The 22603-nt window shown below is 36.8% G+C and overlaps 1 protein-coding gene across 2 annotated transcripts; it reads right to left on the reverse strand.

Moving 5' to 3' along the window:
• Positions 9794 to 19416, reverse strand: LOC107617960 (N-terminal kinase-like protein). Of its 2 annotated transcripts, none has more exons than XM_016319859.2 (21): positions 19014 to 19416; positions 18511 to 18609; positions 18248 to 18399; positions 17993 to 18065; positions 17768 to 17890; positions 17258 to 17366; positions 16349 to 16428; positions 16115 to 16196; positions 15205 to 15344; positions 15005 to 15115; positions 14801 to 14917; positions 14606 to 14695; positions 14467 to 14520; positions 14115 to 14189; positions 13921 to 13996; positions 13715 to 13814; positions 13214 to 13283; positions 12796 to 12869; positions 12227 to 12336; positions 10800 to 11057; positions 9794 to 10475 (listed from the first exon to the last, which is right to left on the reverse strand). In XM_016319859.2, the coding sequence occupies exons 1-21, from the start codon at positions 19137 to 19139 to the stop codon at positions 10207 to 10209; spliced, it is 2388 nt and encodes a 795-aa protein (XP_016175345.1). In that variant the 5' UTR covers positions 19140 to 19416; the 3' UTR covers positions 9794 to 10206. The 2 variants fall into 2 exon arrangements, with proteins under 2 accessions (XP_016175345.1, XP_020968231.1); XM_021112572.1 differs by having other exon boundaries at positions 18511 to 18625; positions 19014 to 19148.

Here is a 22603-nt window from a genome sequence, read left to right on the forward strand (position 1 = left end):
ATCGACATTTGTGTGGAAGGAGCTCAATAGAAGAGAGACTCAAGAGGCAAGCCGGTTCAATTGAGAAGGCCTGACCTCAAACCCGTGGCTAGGGGATGGTTGGAGTTCATCCAACGCTATATCATTCCTACTAGCAACCGGTCTGAAGTAACTGTGGACCGGGCTATCATGATCCATAGTATCATAATTGGAGAGGAAGTAGAAGTTCATGAGATCATATCTCTAGAACTATACAAGGTGGCTGACAAGCCATCCACTTTGGCAAGGTTAGCCTTCCCTCATCTCATCTGTCACCTATGCAATTCAGCCGGAATTGTCATAGAGGAAGACATCCTCATTGAAGAGGACAAGCCCATCACTAAGAAGAGGATGGAGCATACAAGAGAGCCCACTCATGGACCTCAACAAGAGTATGAGGAAATTCCTCATCAAGAAATCCCTGAGATGCCTCAAGGGATGCATTTTCCTCCACACAACTATTGGGAGCAACTCAACACCTCTTTAGGAGATTTGATTTCTAACGTGGAGCAACTAAGAATGGAGCACCAAGAGCACTCCATCATCCTCCATGAAATCAGAGAGGACCAAAAAGCCATGAGAGAGGAGCAACAAAGGCAAGGAAGAGACATAGAGGAGCTTAAGCACTCCATAGGATCTTCAAGAGGAAGAACTAGCCGCCGTCACTAAGGTGGACCCTTTCTTTAATTTCCTTGTTCTTATTTTTCTGTTTTTCAATTTTTATGCTTTATGTTTTGTCTATGTTTTTGTCTTTATTACATGATCATCAGTGTTTAGTGTCTATGTCTTAAAGCTATGAATGATTCCATGACTCTTTCACCTTTCTTAAATGAAAAATGTTTTCTGAAAAAGAAAAAGAAGTACATAGGTTTCGAAATTTATCTTGAAATTAGCTTAATTATTTTGATGTGGCGGCAATACTTTTTGTTTTCTGAATGAATGCTTGAACAGTGCATATTTTTTATATTGAAGTTTATGAATGTTAAAATTGTTAGCTCTTGAAAGAATAATGAAAAAAGAGAAATGTTATTGATAATCTGAAAAAGCATAAAATTGATTCTTGAAGCAAGAAAAAGCAGTGAAAAACAAAGCTTGCAAAAAAAAGAAAGAGAAAGAAAAAGTAAGCAGAAAAAGCCAGTAACCCTTTAAACTAAAAGGCAAGGTTAAAAAGGATCCAAGGCTTTGAGCATTAATGGATAGGAGGGCCCAAAGGAATAAAATCCTGGCCTAAGCGGCTGAACCAAGCTGTCCCTAACCATGTGCTTGTGGCGTGAAGTTGCCAAGTGAAAACTTGAGACTGAGCGGTTAAAGTCATGGTCCAAAGCAAAAAGAGTGTGCTTAAGAGCTCTGGGCACCTCTAACTGGGGACTCTAGCAAAGCTGAGTCACAATCTGAAAAGGTTCACCCAATTATGTGTCTGTGGCATTTATGTATCCGGTGGTAATACTGGAAAATAAAATGCTTAAGGTCACGGCCAAGACTCATAAAGTAGCTGTGTTCAAGAATCAACATACTGAACTAGGAGAATCAATAACACTATCTGAATTCTGAGTTCCTATGGATGCCAATTATTCTGAACTTCAAAGGATAAAGTGAGATGCCAAAACTGTTCAGAAGCAAAAAGCTACTAGTCCCGCTCATCTAATTGAAACTAATCTTCATTGATAATTTTGAGATTTATTGTATTTTCTCTTCTTTTTATCCTATTTTGTTTTTAGTTGCTTGGGGACAAGCAACAATTTAAGTTTGGTGTTGTGATGAGTGGATAACTTATACCCTTTTTGGCACTATTTTTACATAGTTTTTAGTATGTTTTAGTTACTTTTTATTATATTTTTATTAGTTTTTATGCAAAAATTACATTTCTGGACTTTACTATGAGTTTGTGTATTTTTCTATAATTTCAGGTATTTTCTGGCTGAAATTGAGGGATCTGAGCAAAAATTTGATTCAGAGGCTAAGAAAGGACTGCATATGCTGTTGGATTCTGACCCTCCTGCACTTGAAGTGGATTTTTTGGAGCTACAGAAGCTCAATTTGTACGCTCTCAATTGCTTTGAAATGTAGACATCTTGGGCTTTCCAGCAATGTATAATAGTTCATACTTTGCCCGAGATTTGATGGCCCAAACTGGCGTTCAAACGCCCACTAGAGACCCTTTTCTGGAGTAAAACGCCAAAACTGGCAACAGAACTGGAGTTAAACGCCCAAACTGGCACCCAAGCTGGCGTTTAACTCCAAGAATGGCCTATGCATGTGAAAGCTTCAATGCTCAGCCCAAGCACACACCAAGTAGGCCCCAGAAGTGGATTTCTGCACTATCTGCACTTAGTTAATTATTTTCTGTAATTCCTAGTAATTAGTTTAGTATAAATAGCACTTTTTACTATTGTATTCGCATACTTTTGAGACTTTGATCACTTTTATGTTAAATTTGGGAGGCTGACCACACGGCCATGCCTAGACCTTTCATTCTTATGTATTTTCTACGGTGGAGTTTCTACACCTCATAGATTAAGGTGTGGAGCTCTGCTGTTCTTCATGAATTAATGCAAGTACTATTGTTTTTATTTCAATTCATGCCTACTTCTTCTCCAAGATATACTCTTGTATTTAATTCTGTTAAGTCAGAATGAAGGGGTGACCCGTGACAATCACCCACTATCTTCATTACTCGCTTAGCCAAGATCCGCGTGCCTGACAACCACAAGCAATCTACATGATGTTTAACGTAGTCATTGGACGACAGCCAGAGTATAATCTCTTGGGTCTCTGATCTACGGACCGAGTCCGGGAGATTAGAACCTTCGTGGTATAGGCTAGAACCATTGTCAGCATTCTTGAGATCCGGAAAGTCTAAACCTTGTCTGTGGTATTCCGAGTAGGATCTGGGAAGGGATGACTGTGAAGAGCTTCAAACTTGCGAATGTTGGGCGCAGTGACAGTGTGTAAAAGGATAGAGAGATCCTATTCTGACGCTAGTGAGAACCGACAGATGATTAGCCATGCGGTAGCTGTACCTGGTATTTTTCATCCGAGACGAGAAATCCGACAATTGATTAGCCGTGCAGAGATCGTACCTAGTATTTTTCATCCGAGAGGATCATACAGCTTGCCATGGAAGGGAGCACGCATGATTGGAAGAAGACAATAGCAAAGCAGAGGTTCAGAAGCAACAAAGCATCTCCAAACGCTTATCTGAAATTCCCACCGATGAATTACATAAGTATCTTATTTTATTTTATGTTTTATTTATCTTTTAAATATCAAAACCTCATAACCATTTGAATCTGCCTGACTAAGATTTACAGGATGACCATAGCTTTCTTCAAGCCGACAATCTCCATCCCTTACTCACGTAAGGTATTACTTGGACGACCCAGTGCACTTGCTGGTTAGTTGTGCGGAATTGTGAAAAGTGTGAATCACAATTTCGTGCACCACCGTCCCCTACCGCCGCTGTCATGGGCCGCATGGTTGTTCCCCTAAGCTATCGCCGCCATTGTTTGGATTGTAGTGGTCAAAACGGCCGCTGATGGAGTTCACCGGAGCTGTTTGGGAGTTGTTGCCATTCCGTTGTCTCGATTCCTTCTTAGTGCAATAAGTTATTTTCCTTCAAAACTTTTATAGTCGTTGTTCTATTATATGTTGCTAAGGTTTTATGATGTTAATGTCTTAGGGTTGAAATAACGTTCTTGCGTGTTGTGTTTAGAGGTTGTGGCTGCTGTGGGGATGGTCGGCATTGATGCCACTGCTGCAAGATAAGAATAGAAATGGAGTCTGTCGCGGTGTTAAGTCGCGAACAAGGTAAGGGCGCTTTCCTTAAACTCATTTTATTTTCAAGATTGTTATAAATCGATATTGATGCAAAAATATATTTCAGTGATTATGTGAGTCTTATGGATTGACTGAGTTATTTTGAAAGAATGTGATTGTTTACTTGATTGAATTCTTGATTGATTGAGTTGGTGTTGTGATAATTAATGAAATCTTGATTTGAAAATCCGATTGGTATATTTATATTGAGAATTGAGTTGCGTTAGAAGTCTGGTTTATATATATTTATATTGAGGAAATGTTTGGTTTGAAACTGTTTGAAAAGGTTGAGAATTCTAAGTTATTGGTTGATGTTGTTGAAGTTGGTTCAAATTGGGATTGATGAGATTGGATGATTGTGCATTCCTTGTATTGTTTTAACTATGTTTGAACAAATGATAGATCCCTTATGCTGGTGCTGGTGACGCTGAAGGTTGTTCCGGATGTGGTATTGGCTATAATTGTTCTCTAAGTGTAATTTGCCTTGTACTATTTGATACCGGTAATTGACTCTATTTTGAGACTGATTTTTTATGGTGATTTGATTTGAGTTGGGCCGGAGGCCATATTTTGGCTTGATTTGGACCAGAGGCAGAGTTGATTTGATTATATGTTGGGCCAGAGGCTGAAATTGATTATGTTATGAGATATTAATTGAGTTTTGAAATTCTTTAAACTAAAGAAGTGAACTTTCAATTTTTGGATAATTAATTATTAATGTTTTGAATATATTCATAAGATGAGCGATAATCACTATAGTTGAAATCAATCCTTTTCTTATACGTATCCTCTTATGACAATTCTTAAAAGCCTCTACTGAGAACCAGTGAGGACTATGTTCTCACCCCATACAAATTTTCCTTTTCAAGACGGATGAAGAGTTTAAGGAGTTTCTTCTTTGCATCTGATTGTGTTGTATATTATTGTATATATTATAGTTTTTCCTCGCTTTTGTTATTATATCTTTATAAGAGGAATAGGAGTTGTAATGACATATATGCTATAATAATTTGTAAGTTACTTATATAAGAAGTCTGGTTTGTTTAATAATTTTGTTATATGTGATTCATTAAGAAAAGTATTTTCGGTTTTTCAAAGAAAACAGCGATATAGATTTGAGTCAAAGGCTCCTATTCTATTATTAGTATATAGAAGAAGTCGTAATATTCTCGTTATCAGAGTGGCGCAGCCAGAAGCGTGACATTCTGATAGTAAAGATGTTACAGTTTATTTATGCAAATTATTAGATAGTGATATCTATATAAAAATTTCTGAAGGACTAAAGATATCTAAACCATCCAATGAATATTTGCAGGAGTTATAATCATTCAAATTGCAAAGATCTTTATATGGTCTGAAACAATTTGGACGAATGTGGTATAATCGTCTTATCTAGTATCTGGCCAAAAACGGAATCAAGAATGATAATATCTGCCATGTGTTTTTATAAAGAAATCTGCATCTGGGTTTATTATAATTGCTGTGTACGTTGATAAATTAAATATCATTGGAATCCTTGAAGAGATTCCAACCATCATAAAAGCTCTAAAAGAAGAGTTTGAGATAAAAGATCTTGGAAATACCAAATTTTGCCTCGGCCTGCAGATCGACCATACAAACAATAGGATCTTTATTCATCAAACAACATAAACAGAAAAGATCTTGAAGAGATTTTATATGGATAAGTCACATCCATTAAATACCCCAATTATTGTAAGGTCTTTGGATGTGAAAAAGGATCAATTCTGTCCTAAAGAAGAAAATGAAGATATCTTTGGTCCCATATCTCAGTGCCATTGGTGCACTAATGTATCTTGCTAATAATGCATGACCTGATATATCATTTGTTGTGAATTTAATAGCAATGTATAGTTCCTCTCCAATCAAAAGACATGGAAAGGAATCAAACAAAATTTTCAATATCTTCATGGAACTGTTGATATGGCACTATTTTATCCATATGAATCCAAGTCACAATTAATTGACTATACAGATGCAGGATAATTGTCTGATCCATACAAAGGAAGGTCTCAAAAAGGATACCTATTCACATATGGTGATACAGCTATATCATGGAGGTCTACAAAAACAGACGATAGCCACAACATCCTCTAATCATGCTGAAATACTAGCGATACATGAAGTAAGTCACGAGTATTTTTGGTTTAAGAGTTTAATCCAATATATTCTGTTATCATGTAGACTGATTGATCATAAAATAGCTCCAACTATTTTGTTTGAAAATAATACAGCATGTATTGCTCAACTTAAGGGTAGATATATCAAAGTTGATAGAACAAAACATATTTCTCCCAAATTCTTCTTCACTCATGACTTTCAAAATCAAGGAACAATTAATGTCCAACAGATCAACTCAAGCAATAATTTGGCAGATTTATTTACAAAGTCACTTCCAAAATCCTCCTTTGAAAGATTGGTACGTCAGATTGGGATGCACTGATTTCAAAATATTAAATAATGTCAACAAGATGGGGAGACTGTACTCTTTTTTTCTTAGTCAGATTTTTATCCCTATTGGATTTTTTTTTACAAGATTTTTAACGAGACATTTTTTATCACAAAGGATAGTGTACTCATGTTCCTTCATTAAAATTTTTTCCCATTGAAATTTTCTTTTGTAAGACTTTAGTGAGGTATAATCCTAAATGAACATCCAAAGAGGAGTGTTGTGATATGGATGTCCATGACTTCTTTCACAATATGAGTGGCTCAATTTTTCAATGTTGAAAGACTCATGTTATTAAGAGAGATTGAATTTAATGAGATTTGAAAATAATGCTCCTTGTGAGTGTATAAATAGAGTAGTAGATAAGAGATACACAAAATACTAGAATAAAACACTTTTTTATATATATGTATGCTATAAAAGAGTGAATTATCAAAACATATATGAATTATGTCTATTATATTGAGATAATAATATTAGAGAATATTAATACTGAAATTTTTTATTTACATTTTTTTATTTTATATTTATTTCTCTTCCTTATTTATTTATTTTACAACACTTTGTTATATATAAGTATATTATTCGATGATCTTGCTCTCTTAACATATTGTAGGCCAAGGTGATATTATGCCAACTTTGTCTTCTCCTTCCTGTTTCCCCACTTTGGTACTCTTAGTTTTCCTTCTAGGGTTGACTTATCCGAAGCACTTATTTATACTCATAATTTATATAATTTATTACTTTAGATGAAATTCAAAATAAATCAAACTAAAAATATAATTTTCATTATATTCGAATACTTACTATTATGAATATTATCATTATTTTTCTTGTTCAATATTAATTTATAATAGATTTTAACATGTAGAATCTATCATGATGTAATTTTTTCTTGAAATACTTTTTCTTGATATTTTTGCTAGAAATTTTCATTAAAAATTTATTCTTGAAATTACTTAATCCCTTTAAGACATAATCAAACTTATCCTATTAAATAAGTTGTTTTCAAGAATCAAACAAGAAAACTTTAAGAACAATCATGCTCATATACACTAAAGACCAACCATCAAATCAATTATTTGTATAAAATATATATTTAAATATAAGATATATATTAAAAATCAATTAAATCCCCCATATATTGATATACAACAACAACAACAAAGCCTTGTCTCACTAAGTGGGGTCGACTACATGAATCAAACGATGCCATTGTGCTCTGTCTTGTATCATGTCTAAAGAGAGACCGTTTACATGTAGGTCTCGTTTGACCACCTCATGGATAGTCTTCTTAGATCTTCATATGTCTTTCGCCCTTTGTCCATCTTCCATCTCATCCACCCTCCTGACTGGATGTTCTATCGGTCTTCTTCTCACATGTCCAAACCACCTGAGACGCGATTCAACCATCTTTTCCACAATGGGTGCTACTCCAACTCTCTCCCTTATATCTTCATTCCTTATTTTATCCAATCGCGTATGACCACTCATCCATCTCAACATCTTCATCTCTGCCACACTCAGCTTATGTTCGTGCTCCCCTTTAGCCGCCCAACACTCCGTACCATACAGCATAGCCGGTCTTATAGCGGTGCGATAGAATTTACCTTTAAGTTTTAAAGGCACTTTTTTGTCGCATATAAAACCAGATGTACTCCGCCATTTTGACCAACCTGCTTGGATCCTATGATTTACATCCTGTTCAATCTTTCCATTGTCCTGTATGATGCACCCAAGATACTTAAAATTTTTAACTTTTCGTAGGGTGTTTTCTCCAATCTTCACCTCTATATTGAGGTTTTCCCTTCTCAAACTGAACTTACATTCCATATATTCCGTCTTGCTACGGCTTATGCGCAGACTATACACTTCTAGAGCTTCTCTCCATAACTCCAACTTCTTATTTAGGTCTTCCCTTGACTCTCCCATAAGGACGATATCATTGGTAAAAAGCATGCACCATGGCACAAGTTCTTGGATGTGCTCTGTGAGTATTTCCAAGACTAATGTGAAAAGGTATGGACTTAAGGATGATCCCTGGTGTAATCCTATACCAATAGGAAATTCCTCTGTCACACCACCTTGGGTCTTCACACTAGTTGTGGCCCCATCATACATGTCTTTAATTGCCCGAATATATGCGATCCTTACTTTCCTCTTTTCTAAAACCTTCCATAAGACCTCCCTTGGTACCCTATCATACGCTTTTTCCAAATCAATAAACACCATATGTAGATCCCTTTTATTACTATGATACCTCTCCATCATCCTTCTTAATAGGTATATCGCTTCAGTGGTAGATTTGCCTGGCATAAATCCAAATTGGTTCTCTGTTACTTGTGTCTCTTTTCTCGACCTCCGTTCTATCACCCTTTCCCACAACTTCATAGTATGACTCATAAGCTTAATCCCTCTATAGTTTTCGCAACTTTGTATATCCCCCTTATTCTTGTAGATAGGTACCAAGGTGCTCTTTCTCCACTCATCAAGCATCTTCTTTGACCTTAAAATCTCATTAAAAAGCATGGTTAACCAGTTGATGCCTTTTTCTCCAAGACCCTTCCAAACCTCAATCGGGATATTATCAGGTCCTACTGCCCTGCCATTTTTCATCTGCTTTAGAGCCTCTTTTACCTCGAAGTCTCGAATCCTTCGATAGTAGTCAAAGTTTTGATCTTCTTTCCTTGTGCATAATCGACCAAGGCTCGGAAGAGTCTTCTGTACCTCATTAAATAACTCGTACAAGTAACTCTTCCACCTTTCATTAATCTTCTCCTCTTGAGCCAACACCTCTCCATCCTTATCCTTTATGCACTTAACCTGATCCAAATCTCTCGTTCTTCTTTCCCAGCTCTTTGCGATTCTATATATACCTTTTTCTCCTTCTTTCGTGCCCAAAGACTGGTAGTGACCCTCATATGCTCTTGTTCTTGCTTCACTTACAGCCACTTTTGTCTCTTTCTTAGCCGCCTTATATTTTTCCCAGTTATCTGCATTGCGGCATAAAGACCACTCTTTAAAGCATTCCCTTTTTATCTTTATCTTTTCTTGTATGCTCGCATTCCACCACCAGGACTCCTTGTCTCTTGGTCCTATTCCTTTGGATTCACCAAAACTTTCTTTTGCTGTTCTTCTAATAACTTCTGCCATCTCCCTCCACATCTCTTCCGCGCTTCCATTTCCATTCCACTTTGCCTCTTCTCCTACCCGTCTTAGGAAGCTTCTTTGTTCCTCACCTTTCATCCGCCACCACCTCGTCCTTGGGTTCTTCGTATGATGTCTTTTCCTTAACTTTTGCTCGACGCAAAAATCCATGACGAGCACCCTATGTTGTGTTGTCAAACCATATATTGATATACAAATATATAATAATTAATCATTAATTTAATGATTGACATTTTGTGTGTACGAAAATTTTTTTTGAACAATATTGAGTATATTAATATTAATAGTGTTAATAGCCTTTAAGACGCACACATGGGTTGTCAATTACCGTATGACACTAATCACTAGTAATGTGCATCAAAGAATACAGTGTATTTGATCCATCCGATATTGAAAAGGTTTAAGTACACGTTTAACCCAAAACTTTCCTATAACAGAAACTAATTACATTGCCTCTAAAATGTTGCTTGTTCAACACAAGAAAATTTAGACATGCCCCCAAAACATATGGTGAAAATACCACACAGCCATTATGCTGCCCTTAAGATTTCCCTTCAAATAAAATCATTATCTATGAAAGAATATTACAAATCAACTAAGCCAATAGAAAGCACAATTGAAATTCATATACCATAGAAGTTTCTTCTATTTTAACATGATCACCAGCGGCCAGAAGGAAATGTTAACCTGCAGATTCGACATTTTTCCTTACTCCTTTTGTTGTCTGGCAATTTGCTTTACATCCCAGATGATGATGTTCGGTTTATCCTCTGAGCACCTAATTTTAGAGCAGCTGGTTTGGCTCCCCGGCCTCGGCCTGCTGCCAAGGGTTTGACCTTAGTGGTGGGTGCAGGAGCAGCAATAGCGGCCCAGGGGTCATCATCATCAGTTGCATTTGGTTTCAAATTTAAAGGTTTTGATGTTTTCGGAGCAGGAGCTGCTATGGAACCCCACAATTCATCATCTTCGTTCAACTTCGGTGTACTTTTGCTTCTCGAATTTGAGGCTGAAAGAAATATAAATAAGAAAACCCACTCGATTAACACGAGCAAACAATCAACCAAATTATACGGATCACTAATTATAAAACAGTAGAATCCCTGAAACATAACGGTATTTCTCAAGATAATTATCAAATTCAATGCCATCTAACAAACAACAAAAGCTCAAAGTGCGTTCTGCTTTAATTCCCGAATTTAGTAAAGGCCAATCCATTCATTTGGTGCAAACATGCAGAAAGAATTCACACACACACGCACATAGTATACATGACTTTCAATATCTCATTCATATTTCCAAACCAGAACATTAACACTTGAATACTTGATACCTAGTTTTGTCTGTGCAACAGGTTGAGTAACTGGCCGCCGTTGAGCTGCTTGAATGTTTGCAAGAGCCGGAGCTGGCTTCGATTCTTCTAGTGGTTCCAGATCACCCCACCCATCTTTGTCATCTTCATGCTCTTCATCAATTCCGTTCTCTAGTTCCCCCCAACCATCCGTTGATGTAGGGGATGGAGGAGCAGGCTGTTCAGCAAAATCAGTTGAGGAGCTTACTCGAACAGGTACTGTTGATGGTGTTTCTACAGCTAGAATACACAAAATGCAAAAAGAAATAAACATGTTAGACCTAAAACCAACTAATAGAAGGAAACCTTTCTAATAAAGCAAGATAACGTCAACAAATCAAATAAGGAAGAAAAAATAACGGGTTCAGTTTTGCCTTCTCCTCACACTTCTCCATTTACTTATCCTCCCCTTCATTTAAAAATCATCACAAATGAGAAGTAAGAGGTATGCAGATGAGTTTTGGAAGCACACGATTTCATTTAAGTAGAAATATGTTGGAATAAATGAAATGTAAGTTTAACAAGAGTAACAGTAATTTTAGCTTAAACGTTAAAATTAAAAATCATATCATACCACAAGTAACATACATTAATAAGCATCTTGTGTTTGTCGTACAAAATAATGACAAAATAGAGGGATGTAAAATAGATAATCTAAGATAAATGGATAAACTAAAGGAGAGGTGACTGTTACTTGTGGTAGAATCTAGAAATGTATCATGTAAGACTAAAATAAAATATTACAACTAATAAGCCTACAATGTCATATAGGAATATATATTGGTTATTACAAACCAAGAGAATAAATAAAACATTGTAAAGATGAGAAAGTTATGGTTAATAACAGCACAGATTAGACTGTCTCTAACAGCAGGTACGGCATTTGACATAAAAGAAAATGGACATGAAAGGAGCGATACCCAAAGTTAATAAACCAAACTGTATGGTGGCTTCATCAGTTATATAGTAAGAACAGTTCAATCTTCAGATACCCTCTCAAAGAAAAAGGGGAGAGACAACAAATCCTTTAAGAAACTTTTCTCAGATAATTTCATTGTTTTAGAGGAAGTTCCATTATCTTAATCCTAACACATACATTTGTCATTCCAGGAAGTCAATTTTTTATTCTCTAAATAGCTAGTTTTAGCATTATTCTGGTTAACTAGTATGATTGACTAAGGCTAATTGGAAGGCATCATTAGCATTTGAAATTATCTAAATGATAAGCAGGGTGGAACCCTCCCGCATGTTGTAGATGTTCAGTGCGAAAGTAAAGACTAATCAAAACAGCTTGATGCAATTCATGACACAAATTTAGATTATGCAATAAGCAGATCAGGTTCAAAATAAGTAAATGCTTGAGACACTAGTACCCAAAAACACACAAGCACACTGATCATTTAGCATACCTGAGCTGGCACTAGAAGTTGTTTGTGTACGTGTGCTAGTAGTTGCTGAAGCAACTGGAGCATGATGATCAGAAGGTTTACCCTTCAGGGTCAACGAGCTCATAGCCCATCTGTGGAGTGAAAAGAGTTTAGTCAGGAACACAAAGACGACGGGAAGAATCAATCATGTTAAACAAGGAGAAATATCAGGTACTCTATGTTGACATGCACACTCGCCTTTGAGAATATAAGAGATATCTCATGCTTTCCTATGCTACCATGTACGTTATCATTGGTGATCCTCCCTAGTTATCATATTCATATATTTATTTATGTGGCCACTGAATCAAGTTTTCAAAAGCAGACTACAAGAGATTACATATTAACGAAAACAGTACCAAAACAAAGTAGACAAGAATTTAAGAATTAGCTACTATTTGCTGAATTTCTTTGACATTAATAGACGGGGTACTGCAGCTAAATAATCATAATAAGAAAAGCTAATGCCAAAAAATGTTTAGTGACATTCTTGCTTTCTCTTAATCTTTAACTTGTTAACTGACAAGCCAATAAAATTTGCACGGACATACCCAAGTAAGCCAGCATTTTCTGGAACAGACGAGCTTCCCATGCCTGCAGCTGCAGCACCCTCTGCTACATTTGTCTGGAAGAGAGAACAGAAAAGAACATGACCATCAGAAATTCAGTATCACAGATCAGCAATAAAAGGCGCCAACAAAAAATTATCACCACAAAAAATATTTAATTTAGAAGCCAGTCAACAAAAATAAAAAAGTTGCTCAACCAGTCCAACACTAAACTATATCTATGCAGTTAAGAGCCCCAATACTGCACCTCTGTACATGCTAGTCATTCATGATGGATGCAGGCCATAGAGGATAAACCGCAAATACATAAGAAACCAGTTTAGCTAAGAGTATGTCCATACACATAAGATTTACTTACAGTCAAGCATCTGAATTAAAGATGAAAAACTTCAGAATTTACCTTCTGATAATAATTCTTCGCTATCTGTAAAAATTGATCAACAGCTTGAAATGCCTTAGCTCGAACATCACTATTTGGAACATGACAAGGATAACATAATCAGTGTCTTGAAAAGGAGAAATAACTAAAGATCTGATCATAAGAATGATATCTATTTGGAATCTGAACACACAAAACAACCAAAGCACCACATAGCGCACAAATAAATGCTCACACAAAGGAACATTCATCATGAACATTCCCCTACAACAGACTGGAATTTGAAAACGGAAATCAAAAAGAGAATCTTGCAGCAATGCTAGTACAATTGTATGATGAAAAACTAAGTGAACCCATTAAAAGATATTAAATAATCGCATATATCAATTTACTAGAGAACTCCTTCATGTACAAATAGCAAAAGGGATCTAAGGAAATAATAACCGATTAACCATTCTCTTCGACTTCTAATGAAATGTTTTTTTCTGGAAAGAAATAAAGAAAGAAAAAAAAAGATGTAACCTGTCAGGATCAATTGTGAGTACAACAACATTAGGAAGAATACGCGTTGCAACTTCAGTAATGTCATAGTAGGAACTGGTGGCACATAAAGCCATAATGCCTGACCAAGTAAAGTTAAAATGGTCAGAAAATACTGCTTGAAGAATTTATCAGCTGAACAAGAACAACTGAATAAAAACACTAATAGATGTGTATGATTGAGTTACCTGCTGCTCTAGCAGGAGGAAAAGTATCACGCAAAGCACGAGCAGTAAATGCATTAATCAACACTCTTTTTCTTGTCTGCAAAGATAGTTATTAAGCCATCAGTAAACTCAACAGTGAAACATAAGCTACTATCATAAAATAAAATATAGTAAACCAATTCTATTTGAGTTTACAGATATCATTTAGATCATACCCCATCATTTAAGTAGGTTGCAATATTTCCCAACAAGATGGTGGTATTTGTTCGTATAGCTGGTTCTTCATCAACCTACAAAGCAAGTTTCAGGTTTATAAAGTTTAAATTGGAAAACCGGAAAGAGTTAAAAAAAAAAAAATTTCATTTAAAAAAAATTAAAAGGGTAGCCCAGTGAACAAGCATCCCATGTTAGTAGTTAACGCAGGGTCAAATGCTCCAATTTGAAACGAATTTAGCAGTTATAAACTGTTAACACAAAGCTAAAAGAAAGCTATCATATGCTTCACTTCCTCAGTCACCAGAGGCAACTAATCTATAACTCCCCAAACTTTAGTGGTTTAAGCAGTACCTGTAACTTTGACAGATACTTTAATAACGACCCTGAAATTGTCCTTTGAGACAGCTGCAATTATGAAGAAAACATAAAAATTCAAGTAAAACCAGAGATAATGCATAATTTTCTAACATGAATACAAAAGAAAGCATGCCTTTGGAGCCAGAGTTAGCATGGATTTGAGAGTCAGCTCCCTTAAAAAAGCAGATGTATCAGAGAACCCAGTAGCAACATGAGGGTAAACCTGAACATAAGCCGATAAGCGTCAACAATAATTGCAAAGTAATCATATTGTAGTTGAGAATCTTTCTTGATGTAACAAGAGGAGGACAGAAAAAGAATCACATACCTGCTCATCAACAATTTGTGCTGTTAATGACTCTCCATATTGATCAATATGTTGAAGTAGGGCAACTCTAATAGATCGGTCATTAGAGGCATATAGTTTAACAATTGTTGGAAGCACCTAATATTAAATTATAATGATGAATACTGAATCAGAAGGAATATAGTACTTTATTAAAGAAAGAGGAAAAAGTGAAAAAACTGATACCTTGACACGAAACTCCTCAGCAGAAAGCCAGGAACCCATTTTCAAAAGTGCAGTCAAAGCAGGGGCAGCAGCTGAACCAAATTCAAGGGCAGAAGCTAATAAAGGAAGTAACTGTGAACACCGAAAACGAGTGACATAATCAATTGGTATTAAATGAGGTTGATATGAATTGTAAAATTATAACTTCCAAAGAGATTTACCTTCTTCAATACAATTGGACGAGGAAGCTGCTCTGCTAAATTTGGAAGCTTGCGGAAGAAGGTGTCTTTCTCAACACTATCTTTCAAACTCAGAATTTCCATGAAATGTATTGTATCAACCAACTTATTTTGAAAATACTCTGCAAATCCATAAGGGATCAACACAAATTAAATACAAGGATCACGGAGAATTAGATAAGGGATTCAATCAGGTGAGAACTATTGAAACAAGGGGAAACTCTGGATGTGCTATAGATTGTTGATAAAGGAAATAGCGGAAATCAATGTATATTATATAATGTGCTCAAACATGACTCTATCATCTAAACGATAATCTCAATACGTGTATAGGCTCTAAAAATGTGAATCACCATCTTTTCTTTTTTCTTGTCTATAAATAGTTGAGCAGGAGAGTTTACAATCATATATATAAGCAGTAACAGATGCTAAAATCAGTTTACACAGGCAAATTCTGCAATATGATATGACCCTATCATATTAAGAATAACCCTCAGTACACATATATAATACCCTAAACACAACAAAATATATTGGTGCGCATACCATCAAAAAGTAGGGTTTAAGGTTTAGGTTTAGAGTTATACAACACATGGCAGACTTTAACTGCAGCATGATTATGACAAAGTACAACCTTTAGAACTGATTAAACAAGGAACTTCCAACAAAAGCCTTATGCTAGCTAAGAATAGATTGCTAAACCATTTATTTATTAACAATAACATATTGGTCAAATTTATGCCTCTGAAGACCTCAATATAACAAGTAAAGGCTTTAAGTAGCCAAGAGCCATTACAAGCTACAAATCAAACTAATATCACCAAGCTTATGATAATATCAAGATAAAGAAATGTTGTTTAACTATAAATATATCAAAGAGCAGAGCACCTACCACTGTTTTCTATAAGCTTTGAAGTATTTAATCTACGAGAAGGCATGGAACTCAGTAGTCGCTGGTAATCTGGAAGCAGAGACTGAGAGAGGGGGGGGGGACAAAGATGAAGAACGACTATTCCATTAGAATAAGATGTAAATCAATCACAACAGACTAAAACCACCCTTAGTCTTTGCACACAGCCATAACTAAAATATAAAAACAAACCGATAAATTCCTAAGTAAGCTGACCTTTGGAATGGAGCCTGTGTTGCGCAACTCCTCTGTTTTTCCCAATCTCGTGCCAGAGAATATCTCATAGATTAGACAACCTAAAAAACCAGAATGAGGGAAGTGCACTTGGAACAGGTAAAATACTAATATATAATGGGGCAAAAAATGTTCTGTGAACCTACAACATGTGTCACATAAGTTAAACTAAGGTTACTAACTCATAATTCAAAGAACATTTATGTTAAGAAAAATGTTTGGATAACTAATAAAATGGTTTTTATTATTCCATTCATTATAGTTATCCAAACATACCATATGATCTGTTCCCCACAAAGCAAGAACTAATTGAGGCCCCAAAGTTGGCAAGTATGTAGGCATGCGTCAAAGACCCACTCCTCAAAAGCTTAATATGTTGTGCAAGGTTGGACATTGGCTTGTATATCCTAAACACAACCTTCACCGTATACCAATCTAGACCTTAAGCATGAACAATGCAAACACTCGCTCACTGTGCTGAAGCTCACTTTATTTAGAACAATGGAGGTGGCCGGAAAGAAATACTAACCACAGTTCATCTAGCATGCCAAGGACCAACTCTCCAAGAAACTTAAACAATTAAGTGAAAGTTCAAGGTTTAGTTTTTATAACTCTAACCGCAAGAATTTCACAAACTAGAAATCAAAACTTAATAGTATGTATATTTACAGAAGCAGAGAAGCAACAGGTCTAACTGAAGAATAAGTTTCGAAACATAAGTGATGGCCATGTGCTAAATGGGATACTAACTGGCATCGATAGCAAATGAAAGTTGTCACCATCGGCATGCAAGGAAAAACAAATAGAAAAACACTGGATCGTCCTTATATTCCAAATTGCTATTATATTGTGTTATTTATTAAGAATATAAAGGGTCAGCATATAACATACCCATGCCCCAGGAATCAATGGACCACGGAGGAGACTTCTTAATTGCAGCCCAGTCCGATTTTACCAGCTCCATTGGTTTGTATTGTGCCCCAACAAGCCATGCATATTGCTGAATGGAAAACATGAGACCATATTTATTTTAACTACTTCAATTTTTAATTGAAAAAACAAAATCAGAGGAAATCCTTGCAATTAGCCAAAAAAGAGTAAAATTGCAAGGGAGCATCCAGTATGTCAGTCAATTTTGTCATAAATGCAGCAAGTATACAACAGATGGCTGAAACTGGAAAGCAGGTTACAGATGGCTCACTTCAGTCTACTCAACTATTAATGGAAGGTAACTTTTTAGATTTCATATAAAAATTTTGTGGCCTTACTTGGAGGAATTATTTCACTAGGATGAGTTCCTAATGTATGAGAGAGAGAGAGAGAGAGAGAGAGAAGGGGGGTTTAAAATGTAATGCTATAGCTAACATATATACAGGGTAGTACAAGCAATCAAGAAATTACCAGCATTGAGGTAGATGAAGTTTCATTATTCCCATCAAACTCCGATAGAACATCAAAAGCATGGAGTTTCCAGTCCAAAGTTTGTGTGACGACAACACTAGCCATGCAAACATTACCATGAACCTGCAACGGACAAAGTATGTCAAGAATAACAAAACAAAACTAATGATCATGAGAAAGAAGAACATGAGAGCCAGAAACCACATTTAGCTCACAAATACTCACAAGTTTACAATCGTTATTTAAGAAGCTCACAGCTTTAGCTACTTGGTGCAAACCCCAAGCATAGTACTCATCCCTACAGCCCCAATAATCAATATATTAACAAGTGAATTTTAACTTAATTCCATAAACCAGATTAACACATGACAGTACTAAGAAAGTGTAGACCATAAAAAAGAAAACATAAAAGAAATGTTTGGAGCAATTGAAATAAACACTTGACAACTGAAACTTATGAAGTAGGAAACCCATTCTTACCTTTGTGTACCTTCAAGGCCTAGCTCCCTAATCTTGTCCGTAAGTGGCATCACAGGTTCAGTCACAATGTAGATGGTAACCTTGGGAGAACCGCCATCATAGGTTTCGACTTCGGTACTATGAAGAAATGACAAGATATTCGGATGCCTAACCTGAAATCCAGCACTACCATTCAAAAAAAGGGGAATTTTCGACGAAACTGAAACTCTCACAAACCTTTAAAAATCTGACAGCACACAACATAACTTTAAGATGAAACTCACAGTTCGGAGTCGCTTGACACCATTTCGACCCGCCGCTAAATGCCCATCCTGGGCGGTGCTCCCAGTCAGAGAGAAGATTGATACCGGAGACCCGTCATCCTGAATTTGACAAAAACTGTAGCATTATCAACCAAATCAACGTGAAATTTAGAGGACTATCATCATTCAATCTAGCAAGTCCTATGCAGAAAGCTCCATGCTAAATCTCAACCAAGAAAATCAAATAGTGAGCAAGTGCATCATGAATCAAATCAATTGTTTTTGNAACTTGGTTCTAGAAAGCATAAAAGCACATCACCCTAAATCAAATTAACCAACTCATATAGCGACTAAGTAACTACATGATTGATCGATTGTTGCTAATTGCTATGTGATATAACTAGATGAGATCAAGCAACATGTATTATAACATTAAAACTAGGCGATCATTAATAGTTACAATCATAATTATAATCATAATTGTAATTATAATCCTAATGAGTGGGATAATTAGGAGGGGGTACCTTGTTGGTGCCGCGGTGATGAACCCAAGAGCCCCAAGCGGAAGGGTAAGCCTCGCCGATGTTGTAAGGCAGATCCTTCAACCCTGTCCCAGATCCACCCACTACCTCTTTCAAAAATTTGAACATTTTCTTCTTCTTTTCTGGCTTTTATTATTGTGAATTTTGGAAATCTGAAGAAGATGATGAAGGTGGAATCTACTTAGTTGTGCTGCTAGCTACTGTGTTACTGGATCTGATTGCTTCGTTCGTTCGTTCGTTAGCTTTCTGTTCTTATGCCTTCGCAGCAAACACAGATCCTTATTGTAGATTCGTCTACTTCAGAAACCCGTCGATTTCCAGTAAACTACGAAACACCAGCCATATTATTATGAAATTCTTCTTATTAATTCTGCGATTTTTTGTTATCGTTTTAGTAAGCTAAAAATTAGTTTATTTAAGTGTAAACACCCGAATTATTTTGGGCTCGAACAAATATTTCTCAATTTTGTTATCAATAAAAATATTTTTAAATTATTTAAAAATATAATAAAAATACTTAAAAAATATTATTTTTTATAAATAATAAATAATTTTTGTATTTAATAAATTGTGAAAATATTTGATTTAAAAGTTTGATAAAATGATCATTTATTTTTGGTTAAATTATCCAATTGGTCCTTATATTTTTAGTGAAATTGTAAATTGATTCTTACATTTTAAAAATTTGTAATTGAATTTCTAAAAAAAAATTAAAATTTACAATTTAGTAGTCTCCGTTGTTCAAAAAGTATTTGATTTAACAGAATATTTTTAACATATTCTCTATTTTAAACATGTGAATGCGTGTTTAACAAATAAAGACCAATTTGTAATTTTAGTAAAAATATGGAGACCAACCATATAATTTAACTATTTGAAAATGACCAAAAATTCTCTAAGCTATCGGAATCCACCTCTGCCCCTCCCTAGCTCTCTCACTCTCACTTTTTCACTTTTCAAAATGGCACCCCAACCTTTGCGCTTTCTGTCTCTCACCTCGGCTCACTATCGTCGTGCCTCTCGGCCGCATCGCCGCACCAAATCCACTGATAAATTGAGTTACTATTTTTATGTTGATTTATTGTTATTTTCTTCTTAAACATTGAATTGTTCGTTTTGAGCATGTTTGGGATTGGAATTGTTCTCTTCCATTTATCGGTGTTCAGTATTGAGATTGGAAGAAAAGAAAAAGTCGCCGAAGAAGAGAGGCAAGATGGAGTAACGGTGGGGACTAAATTATAAATTTTAATTCTTTAGATGGACTCAATTATAAACTTTTAAAATATAGGGACCAATTTACAATTTCACTGAAAGTGTAGAGACCAACTGTATAATTTAATCTTTATCTTTTTATTTTTTATTTTTTTAATTAATTTTTATTTAATCTAATTAAATCAAACTTTATTTGAAAATAAACTTTAACAATATTCTCACCATTTTTTCATATTAGATCGTACCGATCTCTCTCATTTCTTAATCCAACTTAAGAGAAGTAGTGAATAAAGTAAACAATCTCGATTCTTTCTCTAAACTTGATTCAAATCTTTTCATCTAAAAACAACAATTCACAAGCTTGTAAGCTTTAGCAAATTGCCCTAATATTATGCACTTTAATTTTGCATAAACGTGTGATATTGTATCTTTTAATTTTGCTAATAACATACTCGTTGATAAAATTATTAGGTGCTCAGTGCTCTTAAGAGTGCGTGTGTGTTGTGCCTCTAACCAAAAAATAATAAAAATTGTGTTATTCAATAAAAGTTGAAGTAACGTGAGAGTATGAGAGCAGGAGAGCGAGTGGGGTGGGGAACCACCAGGAGGGAGCAGGACCCAAGGGTTTGGAACCGCGACAAGTTTCTTCAGTTGGAACAGGATTCATTCACTATCTTTGTGGACAAGCTACCGGGGGACATTTCAAAACAGGAGTTGTTCGGTTTGTTTTCATGGACAGGGAGGATTAATGATATATACTTGTCGAGGAAGACGCGAGGTGGGGTGGTGTATTTGTTTGCGTTTATCCGGTATACTACGAAGGGGGGAGCCTTGAAGGCGATCGCAGATATGAATCGGACGCGTTTAAGGGGAAAGGAGATTTTCGTCGGAGAGGCTCGCTTTAGGAGAGATGGCTCGAAGGGGAAGGAGGTGCGGGTCAGTACTTATATGAGGAAGGATACGGGAAATACAATGGTTAATACCGGGCACATTCTTGCAAAGAACGGGACTCTTGAGGCAGCAAGGGTAGTGGACTACGGGGCACATTCTGCATGGAGCAAGGATCAGTTGGCCTGGAGAATGAGTCAGGAGCCTGGGAGAGAACCCCAAGAAGGGTGCTCGAGGAAGGACTTGGAGGCTAAGGAGGGCATGGTGGTACAAGCTTCGGTGGTGGAACGTAATTTGGACTGGATGCACAGGAGCCTTGTTGGAACTACTATAACAGCCATTGATTACGGCTGGGATAGTGAAGGTGTGCGAGCTGGGAGCGCACAAAGCATTGCTTATCTTTGCTAGTAGTCGGGACGTGGATGAGGCTCTCAGACTCAACATGAATGGTCTCTTGAAGGCATTCTGTAGAATTGGTCGGTGGAGTGAGACTGACCGATGTGATAAACGAGGAGTTTGGATCGAATGCACTGGGGTTCCGATACATGCTTGGGCTGAAGCCACTTTCCGGACTATTGGGGAACAGTGGGGGGAAGTGGTGGGTTGTGATCGTGCAATTATGTCAGGAGAATCCTATAGAGTAGGCCGGGTATTGATTGAGACGAGCAGATTTGCGGTCATCCGTGAAAGAATCGGCATCTCTGTAGGTAAGGCTATGTTTGATGTCATGGTCACGGAGATGGACTGCGGGGCTCACCCCGTCCTGGGTAGGGCACCGGTGGCGGAGATGGAAGGTAACCAAGGAAGCGGTTCTGGAGGCGGTTGTGTTACCGGAGAGGACAGTACTGATGGTGATCATGGTCGTCAAGCACCGCTGGGAGGATGGGATGCGGCGGAGGAGTTGGTGACGCTACCGGTACGGGAGGAAGGTACGGAGAAGGGTCGAGGGGTAATTTTCTTGGAAGAATTGGACGAGTGGCATAACAAACTTTTGAATTTCAAATTCAGAAGTGCTACAAATACGGAAGTTGGTCCCAAGGTGACGAAGGCTGGATATGCGGGATCTTCAGCTAACGGTAAGGACGTTGATTCAGAGAGAACGTTGTCATGGGATATGGAACATGGGAGGGGTGATGCTGATGCAGATGTAACTAGTATTATGAGGTATGTGGGGCAGAGGGAGGTGCATGTGGTTCCTAAAACCTTATTGGCCCAAGTGCAACAAAATGAGGTTCAGGAAAATCAATTGGGCTTACAGCACTACAGCCCACTTGATGGGTTTGACAGGTATTACGGGAAGGGCCATGCTACTAGCAGCTTGGAGCGGGTTCACAGCCGGGTCTGGCCCAAGGAATCTGATCTGCAGGTTATGCGACTTCACGGGGATTGGTGCCCGCAAGACAGTGTGAACTTGGACAGCGGCGGGGAGAACCGATCAACTCGCGATGAGGCTCGGTGGAAGGAAGGGGGGA

The sequence above is a fragment of the Arachis ipaensis genome, chromosome B09 (genome assembly GCF_000816755.2).
Source record: "Arachis ipaensis cultivar K30076 chromosome B09, Araip1.1, whole genome shotgun sequence".
Lineage (NCBI taxonomy): Eukaryota > Viridiplantae > Streptophyta > Magnoliopsida > Fabales > Fabaceae > Arachis > Arachis ipaensis.